This window comes from Procambarus clarkii, chromosome 43 (genome assembly GCF_040958095.1).
Source record: "Procambarus clarkii isolate CNS0578487 chromosome 43, FALCON_Pclarkii_2.0, whole genome shotgun sequence".
Taxonomy (NCBI): Eukaryota; Metazoa; Arthropoda; class Malacostraca; order Decapoda; family Cambaridae; genus Procambarus; species Procambarus clarkii.
Genome location: NC_091192.1, coordinates 13,337,040 through 13,351,296, shown reverse-complemented (window position 1 = coordinate 13,351,296; position 14,257 = coordinate 13,337,040). Strand labels below are relative to the sequence as shown.

At 42.9% G+C, this 14,257-nt stretch overlaps 1 protein-coding gene across 3 annotated transcripts in view; it reads right to left on the bottom strand.

Annotated features, from left to right (window-relative positions):
- LOC123755769 (uncharacterized) overlaps positions 1-14,257 on the bottom strand; it is a 55,966-nt gene that overhangs the window by 4,657 nt on the left and 37,052 nt on the right. For all 3 annotated transcript variants that reach the window (XM_045738545.2, XM_045738546.2, XM_069300053.1), the window contains exon 5: positions 13,189-13,338. In XM_045738545.2, the coding sequence (XP_045594501.2) occupies positions 13,189-13,338 (150 nt within the window). The remainder of the gene's footprint in view (positions 1-13,188; positions 13,339-14,257) is intronic.

Genomic DNA, 14,257 nt, shown 5'->3' with positions numbered 1-14,257 from the left:
CGCGTCCAGTGTTCTGTCCGCTCAGCCGCCGGCTCCCTTACTTGTGTCCAGTTAGAATTTGCAGAGTTCAGAGAGACTAAGAATGGTAAGCGTTCTGGGAAAATCTTATGAGTGAGACAATGAGAGGCAGGGCAGGTAAAGTGATGACATGTGCCGCTACTCTCTAGTTACTCTCTAATTACTGTCCAATTACTGTCTAACTATAGTACACAACTTAATTTTTGGTTACGTTTGCATGCTGTACTAGTAAGGGATTGTAGACCTAATTACTTTATTATATTTTACTACTTTATATTAGTGTTTATTTGCTGGTATTATGTAATAACAAAATTACTATTCTCATGGAAATCACACTCATGTGATTCATCAATAAGAATATCAAATCGAGCAATGAGGGGGGTTCGAACTGGCGACCAGCCAACTACCAGCCGCACACCTTACCCCTGGACCACGTCATGGCATAACTTATGCAACTTGGGATTACGCTGAATCCACAGGAAGTCTGGAGACCCCTAGTTGAAGGTAGTGCATATTATAGTCCAGGGGTAAGATGAGCGGCTGGGAGTACCCCACGTCGTGGGTTCGAATCTCTGCTTTGCTATAATTGATTTTAACAATACTATTATTATCATAATTATAAAACTACATGAATAGCAGCAGTTATGATAGCGTAAAATTACTCTGCCAGTAAAGTATTAGTATAAGTATAATATTGATTTTTTTTTTTTTTAGAGTTTGACAAGACATCCCCTTTGTGTAATGTTTCAAAGTTTGTGCTTCAATGTCAGCGTTAAGGAGACTGAGCATGGATTAAGATGGATTACTTCAGGTAACCTGGTAATCCCCGGCTCTGCCGCCAGCCACGGCTGGTAGAGGGCAGGGTCCCCACACCCGTCACTCTTCTCGTTTACTGACTCTTGTGGTTATATTTCTGAATCATATAATATGAATTATCATAGCACATCCTAATAATTCTAGACTCAATTACCGGTTAAATTTATGTTGGGGGGGGGTAGAGAGAGAGAGAGAGAGAGAGAGAGAGAGAGAGAGAGAGAGAGAGAGAGAGAGAGAGAGAGAGAGAGAGAGAGAGAGAGAGAGAGAGAGAGAGAGAGAGAGAGAAGTGGAAAGGGTTACAGAGGCACATAATGGGCTCAGGGACTGAACCCCACAATTCATTTAGCTAAGCAAGTTACAATCTTGATGAGCTAGTTACAAAATTCAATATAAGTTGTCACATCAACAATGGGTTCGAGATCGACCTCAAGTACAGGTTCTAAATTAAGCAACTGACATATGTGGAGAGCTAGTGTCAAAATTTATATGTTTGTCCTGCACACCGCCCACCCCCATCCAGTGGGCAGCAGTGGATAGGTTACAATCACTCAGTTACTACCTACAGTTAACAAACTGGGGATATTTGGCTAAAATTTCTGGTAGCAGATCATTTTGAATGAAATATTGACACATCGCTGGAACATTGGTTATAGAATTGTCTCTAAATTCACGTATCTTTTCGCACTCCATTACATAGTGACGGAGGGTGTGCGAATAATTTTGTTGACACAGTTTACATTTGGTCAGATCTACATCGGCAGATAATGAGAATTCCCAGAGATACTTGTAACCGAGTCTAAGCCGAGCAGTAGTCACATCTAGAAGTCTGCTGATTTTATTGGATGATCCATAGATGTGTGGCTCCTCTTGCATGATAGTATGATGATAGATGGAATTACTGGTGTCAATTTAACTTTGCCTCAGATCTACAAGATCTTGTTGAAGTTCTCGGTGTACTGCTGCTCTCAGATTGCTCATTGACAATCCAAGGTTACACAGATGTTACACTGTATTTTTAGTTTTCTTTGTAGCGCTTCTGAGTTCTTTCAGATTGAAAGGTTGGTCTAGTTCATCAGGTGAGGCTAAAGCATCATCTATTTTTTTCCATCTTGCTGCTTGAAGTCTTTGTTGGTGAGTCAGAGTTGCTTGAGGAAGTTGAGTGGAACTGGCTATTGAAGCAAATAGATTTGCTAACCTTTCTGCTTCTTGCTCTGGATGAACATGATGTGGCGGAGTAGGAGGCGATTTTCCTTTGGTCTTGTTGATCTGCCTCCAGATGTCGCCCAAGGATGTATACTGATTTAGCTTGGCACACCACACGAGTCATTTTCCTTTACTGATTTTTGCTATTTCTTCCTGCACATGATCTCGGACAGCTCTAAGAAGTCCTAGATTAGCTTCGGTTCTGTCTCTTCTCAAAACTCTTTCGTGCACAATTTAGTCTAGTATGTAGCTCTTTGATCCTATCACAGTAATACCAATGGTCCTTATGTTGTTGGGTAATTGTTTTCCTCTTGGGGATGGCGTGATTTGCTGCTCTATGTATTGCATTTACTAAATCTTTTTCCATTTCTTGGTGTTGTCAGGAGGAGTGTAGTTTTGGTGCCAAGTTTCGAGAGATTCCTGAAACTTCGTCCAATCTGCTTTGATAAAGTCCCATCCGGGCTCGGGAGCTGGAGGTCTGGGAGGTAGTGCTATATTAATAACTGTTTTTGTCCAAAGTGGTCACTGGTCAGAACATGGTCAACTGACCAATGACACAACTCATAAATACTGGTGGAAACAAATGTGAAATCCAACTTTCCCCCACCAGTGTGGGTTGGTTCCGTCAAATTAAGCAGACTGATTTCAGGCACTTCATCCAAAAGGTGTTCAATATGTCTTCCATTGGCTTCGGTTCTTGGTGAATCAAGTAGTAATTCACTATGAGCGTTGAAGTCGCCAGAGATGATAGGTGTAGTGACTGCTATTTCAAAGATTGCTGAGAAGTCCATGTCGTGTTCTCTATGGCTCTTGTAAACTTTGAAGGTAGACAGCATTGAGTTCCTCATAGTGAGATTAACTCCCATAATTTCGACGTTCTTACCACACTTAGGCAAGTCTGTGATTACCGTGGCATTGATATGATTTCTTACCAGAATTGAAATGCCTCTGGTGCCACCTTGTGCAATAGGACAGTGGAAACCTTGATATCCTGGGATATTGATATTTCTTTCAGTCCTGGTGAGTGTTTCTTGAAGTAGAACAATATCAATGTTGTCCTTGAGAAGCACTGCTCTGAGTGTTTGTGCTTTGTTTTTTAATCCTTGAATATTCCATTGTATAATTTTGAGATTGTCCATTATTCCGTTATAAAAGAATCACTGAGTCCATGGTAGTTTTTAAAGTGCTGATTTTCCCGACGGCTTGTGTCTTCTTGGCTGGAGTGGAGACTTTTTTCTTGGTGGGTGAGGAGACTCTTGGCTGGGTTGAAGCATCTTTGCTACATCCAGCTACTGGGGTATTTGATGATGTAGGGATCATCATTTCTGCTTGGGACGTCTTGGAGGCAATAGCAGGTATATTCGTTTTGCTGCCCTGATCTATTCTGTTGCTGTTGCCTTGTGGAGTAGTGCTTCTTTGTTTCCTCCAGTTACTGGAGGCCCTGTTCTTGCTTAGACTAGAAGGAATTGATGCATTAGACTGTTGCTGGTCTTCATTTATTCGAACTTGCCGAGGAGTGTACCACTGGCTTTTTACCGAGGGTCTGGTCGATAGTGGTCTAGAAGTTGTGACTTTGGGTTGCTGGGTTGATCCGAAAGCCAGTATTCTTTTTACCCTTTCCGGACATCGTTTTTTCCAGGCGTGATATGTATCCTCGCAGTTTGGACATTTTGCTTTCGTTTGCCTTCTTTATACAGATTCTTGCATATGTCGGTGTTGTGGAGCTCGCTGCATACTCCACATCATTCCGGGGCCTCTGCAGCCATCTTTATGGTGGCCGAAGCGCTGACATCTGTAATAACGCATGGGTTCTGGATTATACAGCCTTAGACTGAATTGACCATAGATCCTAACACTCAAGAGTGTTGATGTGAGGTCCTGTTATTGTTAGGAGGACCTGTCTTGTTTCTACATTGTAGTGCTTACATCTTTCCTCCGTTGTGACATTTGGGCATTCTAAGAGTCTGTTTGCATGAACTTCCATCAGGAAATGTTGTACTATCATTTTGGTGATTTTTTCTTCTGGTTTCAGGTCAACTAGGTCTTCTGTATTCCTGAGGTTTGTAATTATATCCGGATTAGCTGTGGATATGTTATATCTGCCTCTAAGGTCAGGTTTGGCTCTAAGCTCTGATCCTGTATGATCCTTTCTCAGTGCGGCAATGTAAGCATAAGTGGAACCATCTAGTGTTTCTTTGGTTTTGAAGATGGTCCTTGGCATTTGTTTGGGGGCTGCTCTTGAGTTCTGGTTGGCTTCTAAATTGGTTTCTTTGGGCGTTTCTTCGGTACTTCGTTTGTTTGCTTTTCCATTTCCTACAATTTGCCACGGTGGTTCGTTGAGGGTTGGGTCATTTTCAGCAATTTTCCTTGCTCTTGCTACGAGATCACTGTGTCCTTCTGACGTTAATAATTTCAGAAGGATGGTTAGGAAAGTCATATCCTGAGGGGACATGGTTGCACTGTTTTAAAAGAGTAACTGAGGGAGTAACTGTCGTGGTATATGTATATATTGCGCGAAAGAAGCACCTGTCTTGTTTCGACGTTGTTATGCTTGCACTGTTATGACATTGGGACCTTCTAAGAGCCTGTTTTACATTGACTTCAATCGGGAAATGTACTATCATCTTGGTGACAATTTCTTTGGTTTTATTTCAACTAAGTTTTCCATATTCCTGAGTTTGGCAATTATGTCTGGGTTAGCTGTGGATATGCTATATCTGCCTCTAATATCAGGTTTGTCTCAGATCTGACCCTGGCTGATCTTTTTCCAGTGCGGAAATGTAGGCATAAGTGGGACCATCTACTGTCCTTTTTATTTTGAGGATGGTCCTTGGGTTCTGACTGGATTCTAAACTGATTTATTCGGTTCACTTTCGTTTATTTACCTTTCCATTTCCTGCTATTTGCCAAAGGGGCTCATTGAGAATGGGATTATTCTCTGGTTCACTATTCCCGTCATCGTCAGCCATTTGCCTTGCTCTTTCCACAAGAATACTGTGTCTTTCTGATCTTAATAATTTCAGAAGGGTGGTCAGGAGAGTCAGGTCCTGGGGGGACATGGTGGGCCCACGTGTAGTGCTTTTCATATAGATTCCGATTTTGTAAAGTCATAATTGCTAAATACTTTTCATTTTAATTAAATTCGCTTTATACTGCATACTGAAAAAACTTTGTTTCAGGCACTAAACTATATAACTAGGTAAGTAAGTAATTATCAAAAGAAGGCACAAAGCTGGGAATGCTGTGTAGCACCATCAAATGTGCAGAATAATCAGAGGGCGCTAAATATCACCAAGGATGCCAATACGAGAACAGAAACCCATAGGCAAACGATATCAAAAGTATCCGATTAACAAAGAATTCTATCGAGGGACAAGCAACCGCGGGGGATGGTCGGAAAAAGAAGACACGCTCGTCCCGGATGTCAGGACATTGAACAAAGATATGCACGACTGTAAGAGGAACAATGCAATTTGGACAATAAGGAGCAGAGTGGTGCTCCATTAAGTGTCCGTGAGTTAAGCGTGTATGGCCAATATGCAACCTTGCTAGAGCCGTTTCCCATCGTCAGTTACGGTGGTAGGAGGAAGGCCACGGGGACACATTATGCTTAAGAGTACGCAATTTGTTATCAACAACAGAAGACCAACAATCCAGCCAACGGGCAAGGATGGAGGAATGAATAACCGGGTAAAAGTTGGAATAAGGAATACCTCTATGGGAGATGGGACAAGAGCGGATAGCTTCCCTAGCGGCAACGTCCGCACACTCATTTAAGTAAACACCAATATGGCTGGGAACCCAGCAAAACTTGACTAACTTAAATTTACTGGAGATAAACAGCCAATATTGAATCTCGACGACCACCGGATGGACTGAATTAAAGAACCGTAGAGCCATGAAGGCACTACGAGAGTCAACTACAACCACAAAGGAGGATTGACAGTGGGAAAGCAGGACACGAAGAGCATATAGAATAGCATAAAGTTTTGCTGTGAAGATACTAGTCTCCGGAGGCAGACAGCACATACAAGTGTGGTCAGGAAAAACAACAGAGTAGCCTACACCGTCTGCAGAGTTAGACCCATCGGTGAAGAGGGAAGTAAGTTATTATCAAATGAAGGCACCAAACCAGGAAGGCTATGTAGCACCATCAAAATGCGAAATAATCAGAAGGCGCTAAATATCACCAAGAATGCCAATACAAGACAGAAACGCATAAGGCGAACGATATCAAAAGTATCCGATTCACCAAGAGTTCTATCGAGGAACACATGACCACGAGAGATGGTCGGAAAGCAAGACACACGCACGTCCTGGAAGTCAGGACATTCAACAAGGATATGCACAACTGTAAGAGGGACAACGTAATTTGGACAATAAGGAGCAGGGCGGTGTTCCATTAAGTGACCGTGAGTTAAGCGAGTATGACCAATTCGTTCCCTTGCTGATTCCACCGGCGGTTACGGTGGCAGGAGGAAGGCCACAGGGACAAACTACGTTTGAGAGTGCGCAGCTTGTTACCAACAACAAAAGACCAACAACCCTGCCAATGGGCAAGGACAGAGGAATGAATAACAGGATAAAAGTCGGAATAAGGAAGACCTTTACGGGAGATGGGACAAAAACGGATAGCTACCCTAGCGGCAGCATCCGCACGCTCATTTAAAGAGACACCAATATGGATGAGCAGGATTAAAGGACCCTAGAGCCATGAGGGCACTACGGGAGTCAACTACAACCACAAAGGAGGATCGACAATGAGAAAGCAAGAGACGGAGAGCATATAGAATAGCATTAAGTTCTGCTGTGAAGACGCTAGCCTCCGAAGGGAGGCGACACATACAAGTACCATCAGGAAAAAAAACAGAGTAGCCCACACCGTTCGCAGACTTAGATCCATCGGTGAAGATGGAAACAGAGTGGAAGTGCGAAGAAAAGTGCTCAAGGAAAAGGCATTTCAGAACCGTAGGAAGGGTAAAAGATTTAGTAATGCGGGTCAAGGATTTAAAAAATTTCGGAAGAGGGACCCTTCACGGCGACAAGGATGGAATGACACGAGGAGAAATATTGGTAATATGAATCGAAAGAGAATTTTGCAGGCGAAACAACCGGACAGAAAGAGGGAGGTGGTGAAAGGGAACAAGAACTACAGGAGGGGTAAAAGTCAAAGCACGACAGAGGCGAGAGTGAGGTTGTAAGGACTGCGCAATATAGATAAGACAGTAGCGATCTCGGTGGTCCTGGAGAGACAGGAAGCCAATGTCAACATAGAAGCTGAGGGTAGGAGTCAAACGAAAGGCACCAGAGCTGAGGCGCAACCCAGTATGGTGCAAAGGATCAAGACGGCAAAGAGAAGAAGGAGAAGCAGATGAGTTAGCAGGACAACTATAATCGAGTTTAGACAGTACGAGAGAGGAATGTAAAGAGGAGCGTGCACCTATCTGCTCCCCAAGAAATATGGGACAAAACCTTAGGGTGGTTAAGGGCCTTAGAGTATTCAGTGCGAAGGTAAGAGATATTGGGAGACCAAGACAAACGAGCGTCAACGATTAACCCCAAAAGCTTAGCGGAATCCTTGTACACAGGGGGGGATGACCTCAAAATGACAAAGAGGGACGAAGAACGACATGCTTCCGAGTATAATTCATAGAACAAGTCTTAGTTATACAGAACTTGAAGCCATGATCAGTGGCCCAAGACGACACGGCATCAATCGCAAGTTGAAGCCACCGTTAAAAGAGAGACGAATCATCACCTCGACAGCAAAGGGTAAGATCGTCAACATAGAGAGCGGAGAAGATGCTAGAAGGAAGGGAGGAAAGAAGACCATTGAGGGCAACCAGCGTATCTGTAAAGTAGTGTATCTGAGCTCAGATACACTACTTTAGGGTATACCTTCAGATTGCCTATAAGGGGCAGAAAAAGTGGCGCCAGGCCTCACTCTAAAGGAACGACGAGAGAGGAAGCTTCGGAGGAAGAGAGGGAGATTACCACGAAGGCCAAAAGAATGGGACAGAATATGATATCTCCAGGCGGTGTCGTAAGCCTTTTCCAGGTCAAAAAGGACGGCCACAACGGAGGTCTTCGCAGCAAAAGCAGTACGAATATAGACCTCCAAGTTCACCAGGACATCGGTTATACTGCAGCACTTGTGAAAACCAAATTGAGAAGGGAAGAGGTGGTGATAGTGTTCCAAGAACCACATCAGACGAACGTTAACCATACGCTCAAAGAGTTTGCAGACACAACGCTTAAGGGCAATAGGGCAGAAGTCCTTAGGGGACGTCCCGAGAGACCCTGGTTTCAGAAAAGGGATGACAACGGCATCGAGCCAATCCTCAGGGACCGACGACGACTCCCAGACCCGATTGTACACTCTCAGTAAATATTGAGACGTGCATGGAGGGAGATGGCGAAGTATCTCATAATGAATGTCATCAAAGCCAACTGCCATAGAACCGCAGAGGGCCAGGGCAGACTGAAGTTCAGAGAGAGAGAGAAGGGATCATTATAGGGAAGTCTGAGATGGGTGCGGAAATTTGGAGGATGAGACTCGAGAATATGCTTACAAAGAAGGAAAGATTGAGGAAGATGAGAACCAGAGCTAATAGACGAAAAGTGGGAACCCAGTTCGGACGCAACTTGCACCGAGTCCGCCACAAGAGGTGAAGGACTGGCAAGACATCAGGAACAAACGTACCCGCTATCTTGCAGATGGGCTTCCAGATCTGCGGCAGAGGAGTATCTTGTGTAATGGTGGAAACATAAGATTTCAACACTCACGTTTAGCTGTACGTATGGTTCTATGGGCTACTGCACTTGCCTTCCGAAACAAAAGAAACGAATCAGCTGTCTACCTGCGTCGGAATTTCTTTCAGGAAGCACGCTTACAGCGGACAGCCCGAGCACAGTCCACATTCCACCAGGGAACGCACTTCCGAGTGCTCTGAGAGGTAGAGCGAGGAATAGAGCGGAGGGCAGCGTCGAAGATGCTGTCATGAAAAAGGAGGAGGAGGGCACGAGGGAGAGGCAGAATGGAGAGGTCAGAGAGAGTAGCACGGAGGGTGAATAGGTGCCAGTCAGCCTTGGCAAACCGCCACCTAGGGAAAGAGACGGGAGGTTGAAAAGAGACAAAGGTAACAAGGATGGGGAAATGGTCACTGTTATGGAGGTCATCAAGAACCCGCCACGTGAAATCTAAGTAAAGAGACGACGAGCAGAGAGAAAGATCAATACAGGAGAGGGTGCGAGTTCGAGAGTTCATGTGAGTGGGTTCACCAGAATTCAGAAGAGACAGGGAAGAGGAGAGAACGAATGGTTCGAGAAGGCGGCCTCGGGTGTTTGTCAGAACATCATCTGAAGGTATGTCGACAGTTGAAATCAACTAAAAGGAACACATGCTCTAGCAAGGAGTTCAGTAGGTGCTTAAGATCAGGAAGAGAAAGCAGGACATTTGGGGAGAGATAAATGGAACAAACTGTATACCATTTACTCACAAAGACACTGGCAGCAAAACATTGGATAGGCAATGGAAAAAGTAGGGAGATGAAGGGAACATCAGAACGAATCAAGAGAGCAGGTGAGTTATGGGCCCCAGCAAATGCTTGGGGCGGGGGGGGGGGGGGGAGAATAGCCACGGAAGCGACCAGGACGAGCACGAAGCATCGGCTCCTGGAGACAGACACAAAGGGGCGAAATCTGTGTAATCAGAAGTTGGAGTTCATGGAAATTAACATAATATCCTCGAATATTCCATTGAAGAATAGACATCGAGAACAGCAAGAAAGAAAGAAAGAAGAACAGCAAGAGAGAACAATGAAGAAACAATGGTAAAAAGGAACACAGCATGTTAAATAAAGTCAGGATCAGGATCAGGGTCAGCGAAGTCAGGGTTGGGGGCATGGGTAAACTGTGTAAGGATGGAGGGAAGGGAGTGGGACGACAGACCAGAGACAGACTGATAGGATCCGGAGGAGGAAGAGACAACCGAGAGGGGCGGTCAAGGACAGCAGCAGCAGGAGGAGGAGAGGGGGAGGGGCAGAAACCGGGGAGCGCATATATAACTCGGTAGTATCACAGTTCTAGTACATCTGAGTTAATCCTGAGTAAGCTAGAGAGACGTTAACTGGGCAGAAAAGTTCACTGGGGTCTGTGTATGTAACTTAACGCACACACCGACTCACCTCTCACACGCACTGCACTCTGACCTTTGACAAGAAAAACTTAGAGGCATGACATATAATAGCTTTGAATATTATATATTCAAAGCTTGTTCACATTTGTGTTACTCTCGTCGCCCCAACATGTGAGGGGATTCGATGAAATATCTGTCCCCATAACTGACCACCGAGTGTTGTCAAAAGTGTTGTCACGTCATTAAAAGAAAGGTGAAACGCCATGCAACATCTGAAGAATCAACACAACACAACACCTGTACCTCTTATTAGACTGTTTTACAAGAACTTATTTCCCACGGCTCATAAAACGGAGGAGAGTCCTGAAAGACATTATTGATAGGAACGTTATCCCCCACAAACACAAACCAGAAGATACAATTAACAATTTACCACAAAAACAAGAAGACCACCAACCTACTCATGAAGAACTCTCCAGACACCACAATAAATATCTCAGTAAATCTCAGTAATCTCAGTATCTCAAGATCTCAGTAAATAGGCAAGACAACAACGTCTCTCTCTCTCTAGGCGATTAACAATGCACAAGCAACAGGGCTCCATCAAGGAGCATATAATCTCCTCACACAACCAGACCTTCACGAGAGAAATATTAACAAGCAACACTGAAATAATCGACAGGTAAAACGACAACAGGAGACTGGACATCAGTGAGGCCCTACACATCAAAAAAGTCAAGACTAGCAATCAAGAATCAGTTAACACATAATTACATTCTATCCACTTCAAGACCCTAAACCAACACAGACAGAAGAAGCAAGAACATGGCCTATTAATATCCATTATGCCATTCATCCACTTATTCATCTTAATCACGTCCTGTACCATCTCATCAAGCAAATATAAGCCTTGATAAAGCATGGAAAATGTCTTTGAAAATGTAAGGAGAGCCTTGCGAAATGCATCGCAAGGCATCAAATCATAATAAATTGTAAAAATGAACGTTGGAGAGTTAATTTTTCAACTTCCCTCGACAGTGAAGAAAAACATAAGAAATATTGAGATGATTCGTGTTAGAATCATTAATCTTACTATTTCGGTCAACAATAACAATTATTATTATAATAATTATAATAATAATAATAATAATAATAATAATAATAATAATAATAATAATAATAAAATGAATTAATAGTTATCACTCTTCCTTTTGCTTGGTCATGAAGGAAGCCGGCCTCGGGTGAAAGGGGGCTGTGACGATCTGTCTGGATCGCACTGGATCGTTTCAGCACGGGAACGTCCCGTTCCCGTGCGGGACCGGGACGTCCACCTCCTGGGGCTCGTGCGGCCCAGGCTCTGCTTCAGGAGGCTGGGGTCGTTCTTGCCCTGGATGGGGTGGTTCTTCTCCGGCCCCGACCCCGGCGGTCTCCGAGTTTGGAGTCCCTGTGTCTTTTTTCACCAACTTCGAGGTCAACTCCGGAGCTCACAGTTCCTGCGACGGCGCTGGAACCAATTGTAATGGCGTTTGCCTTTAAATTGGAGACTTTCGGCGCCGTGGAGAGGGGGTGGGGAGGACCCTGCTGCATGGGTAACAGGTTCTCCTCCGTATCAACCTACCCTGGCTTTGCCCTCTGGAGAGGCCACTCCAAAGCGCAACTCCATAGTCTCCCGAGACTAATGGATGCCTGCTACTATTACCATTTGTCATACACGACAACTATTATATATATATATATATATATATATATATATATATATATATATATATATATATATATATATATATATATATATATATATATATATATATATATATATACATTATATATATATATATATATATATATATATATATATATATATATATATATATATATATATATATATGTCGTACCTAGTAGCCAGAACTCACTTCTCAGCCTACTATTCAAGGCCCGGTTTGCCTAATAAGCCAAGTTTTCCTGAATTAATATATTTACTATAATTTTTTTCTTATGAAATGATAAAGCAACCCTTTTCTCTATGTATGAGGTCAATTTTTTTTTATTGGAGTTAAAATTAACGTAGATATATGACCAAACCTAACCAACCCTACCTAACCTAACCTAACCTATATTTATAGGTAAGGTTAGGTTAGGTAGCCAAAAAAAGCTAGGTTAGGTTAGGTAGGTTAGGTAGACGAAAAAACATTAATTCATGAAAACTTGGCTTATTAGGCAAATCGGGCCTTGAATAGTAGGCTGAGAAGTGCGTTCTGGCTATTAGGTACGACATATATACATATATACATATCTACATTTGAGTGAGGTGGGAGGGGTGATGTGGCATTAACACAAGACAGAACAAGAGGGGATATTAATAGGGCATTAAAAGTATCAACACAAACAATGGGTATTGAATAGAGGTGTTTGTAGAAAGCCTATTGGTCCATATTTCTTGATGCTTCTATATTGGAGCGGAGTCTTGAGGTGGGTAGAATATAGTTGTGTAATAATTGGCTGTTGATTGCTGGTGTTGACTTCTTGATGTGTAGTGCCTCGCAAACGTCAAGCCGCCTGCTATCGCTGTATCTATCGATGATTTCTGATACAGCGATAGCAGGCGGCTTGACGTTTGCGAGGCACTACACATCAAGAAGTCAACACCAGCAATCAACAGCCAATTATTACACAACTATATTCTACCCACCTCAAGACTCCGCTCCAATATAGAAGCATCAAGAAATATGGACCAATAGGCTTTCTACAAACACCTCTATTCAATACCCATTGTTTGTGTTCTGTCTTGTGTTGATACTTTTAATACCCTATTAATATCCCCTCTTGTTCTGTCTTGTGTTAATGCCACATCACCCCTCCCACCTCACTCAAATGTAGATATAAAATCGGAGATACGTAAGTTCTAATATATACATTATATATATATATATATATATATATATATATATATATATATATATATATATATATATACACATACATACGTCTACACACATCTATACATATGTACATACCTGGTAAGGCAGAGTTTTGCACGAGCAACAGACCTCCTCTTGCTCAACATCGCACACAATGTCTCCGGAAGCATTGCAGAGGATGCAGTGTGCGTCCCTGCCCTCCACGGTGCCCAGGAGCACATCTGGTGGGATGCACACACTCAGTCTCTGTGGGAAGTGCGGGTCAAGTCAGGTTCTGTCACAGCTGTTGCTCAACACGCGCCCACAGCAACCCGTTCTCGCACTTCTTTAAGTCAATATTGACTTATTAAATACGTGCATATGTGACATACTAATTTATTGTGAATATTTTAGTTTACCTTGAAAAGCTTCATAGAAAACACCGACCTTACCTAGCCTTCTTAGTATGTTAAGATAAGCATCTTATTGCTTCGTAATTACAATTATTACTTAACCTATTATAGGTATAGGTTAAGTAATAATTGTAATTACGAAGCAATAAGATGCTTATCTTAACATACTAAGAAGGTTAGGTAAGGTCGGTGTTTTCTATGAAGCTTTTCAAGGTAAACTAAAATATTCACAATAAATTAGTATGTCACATATGCACGTATTTAATAAGTCAATATTGACTATAAGAAAGTGCGAGAACGGGTTGCCCACAGACAGGCTCGGTGGGAATAATGTGCCGAGTTAAGTATTTGTTGCTGCTTGGGTCCCTCTCAATGTTACAACCTCACATGGAACACCTCGGGCAAAAATGATCAAATGTAAAACTGTAAATGAAAGAAAGAACATTTTAATAATAAGAAAATACTGTACTAACAACGTTCGAGGATTGTGGGAGGTATTCCACTCTGATAATGCTGAAGGATAAATCGCTCAAGGCCCTATTGAACACGATCATGGTAGTTAGGGTAGGGCAACAGTCTTTAACAGCTCAATCATAGATACTTTCAAACACCTCCATCCTGGCTATAATGGTTCTAGGGAGGGAATCATCAGGGGGAAAGCGCCAAGCCATTACGACTATATAGCACTTGGAAGGGGGGTCAGGATAAGGATTTGGGATGGGACGGGGGGAAGGAATAGTGCCCAAATACTTGGACTGTCCGCCGATCTGCAT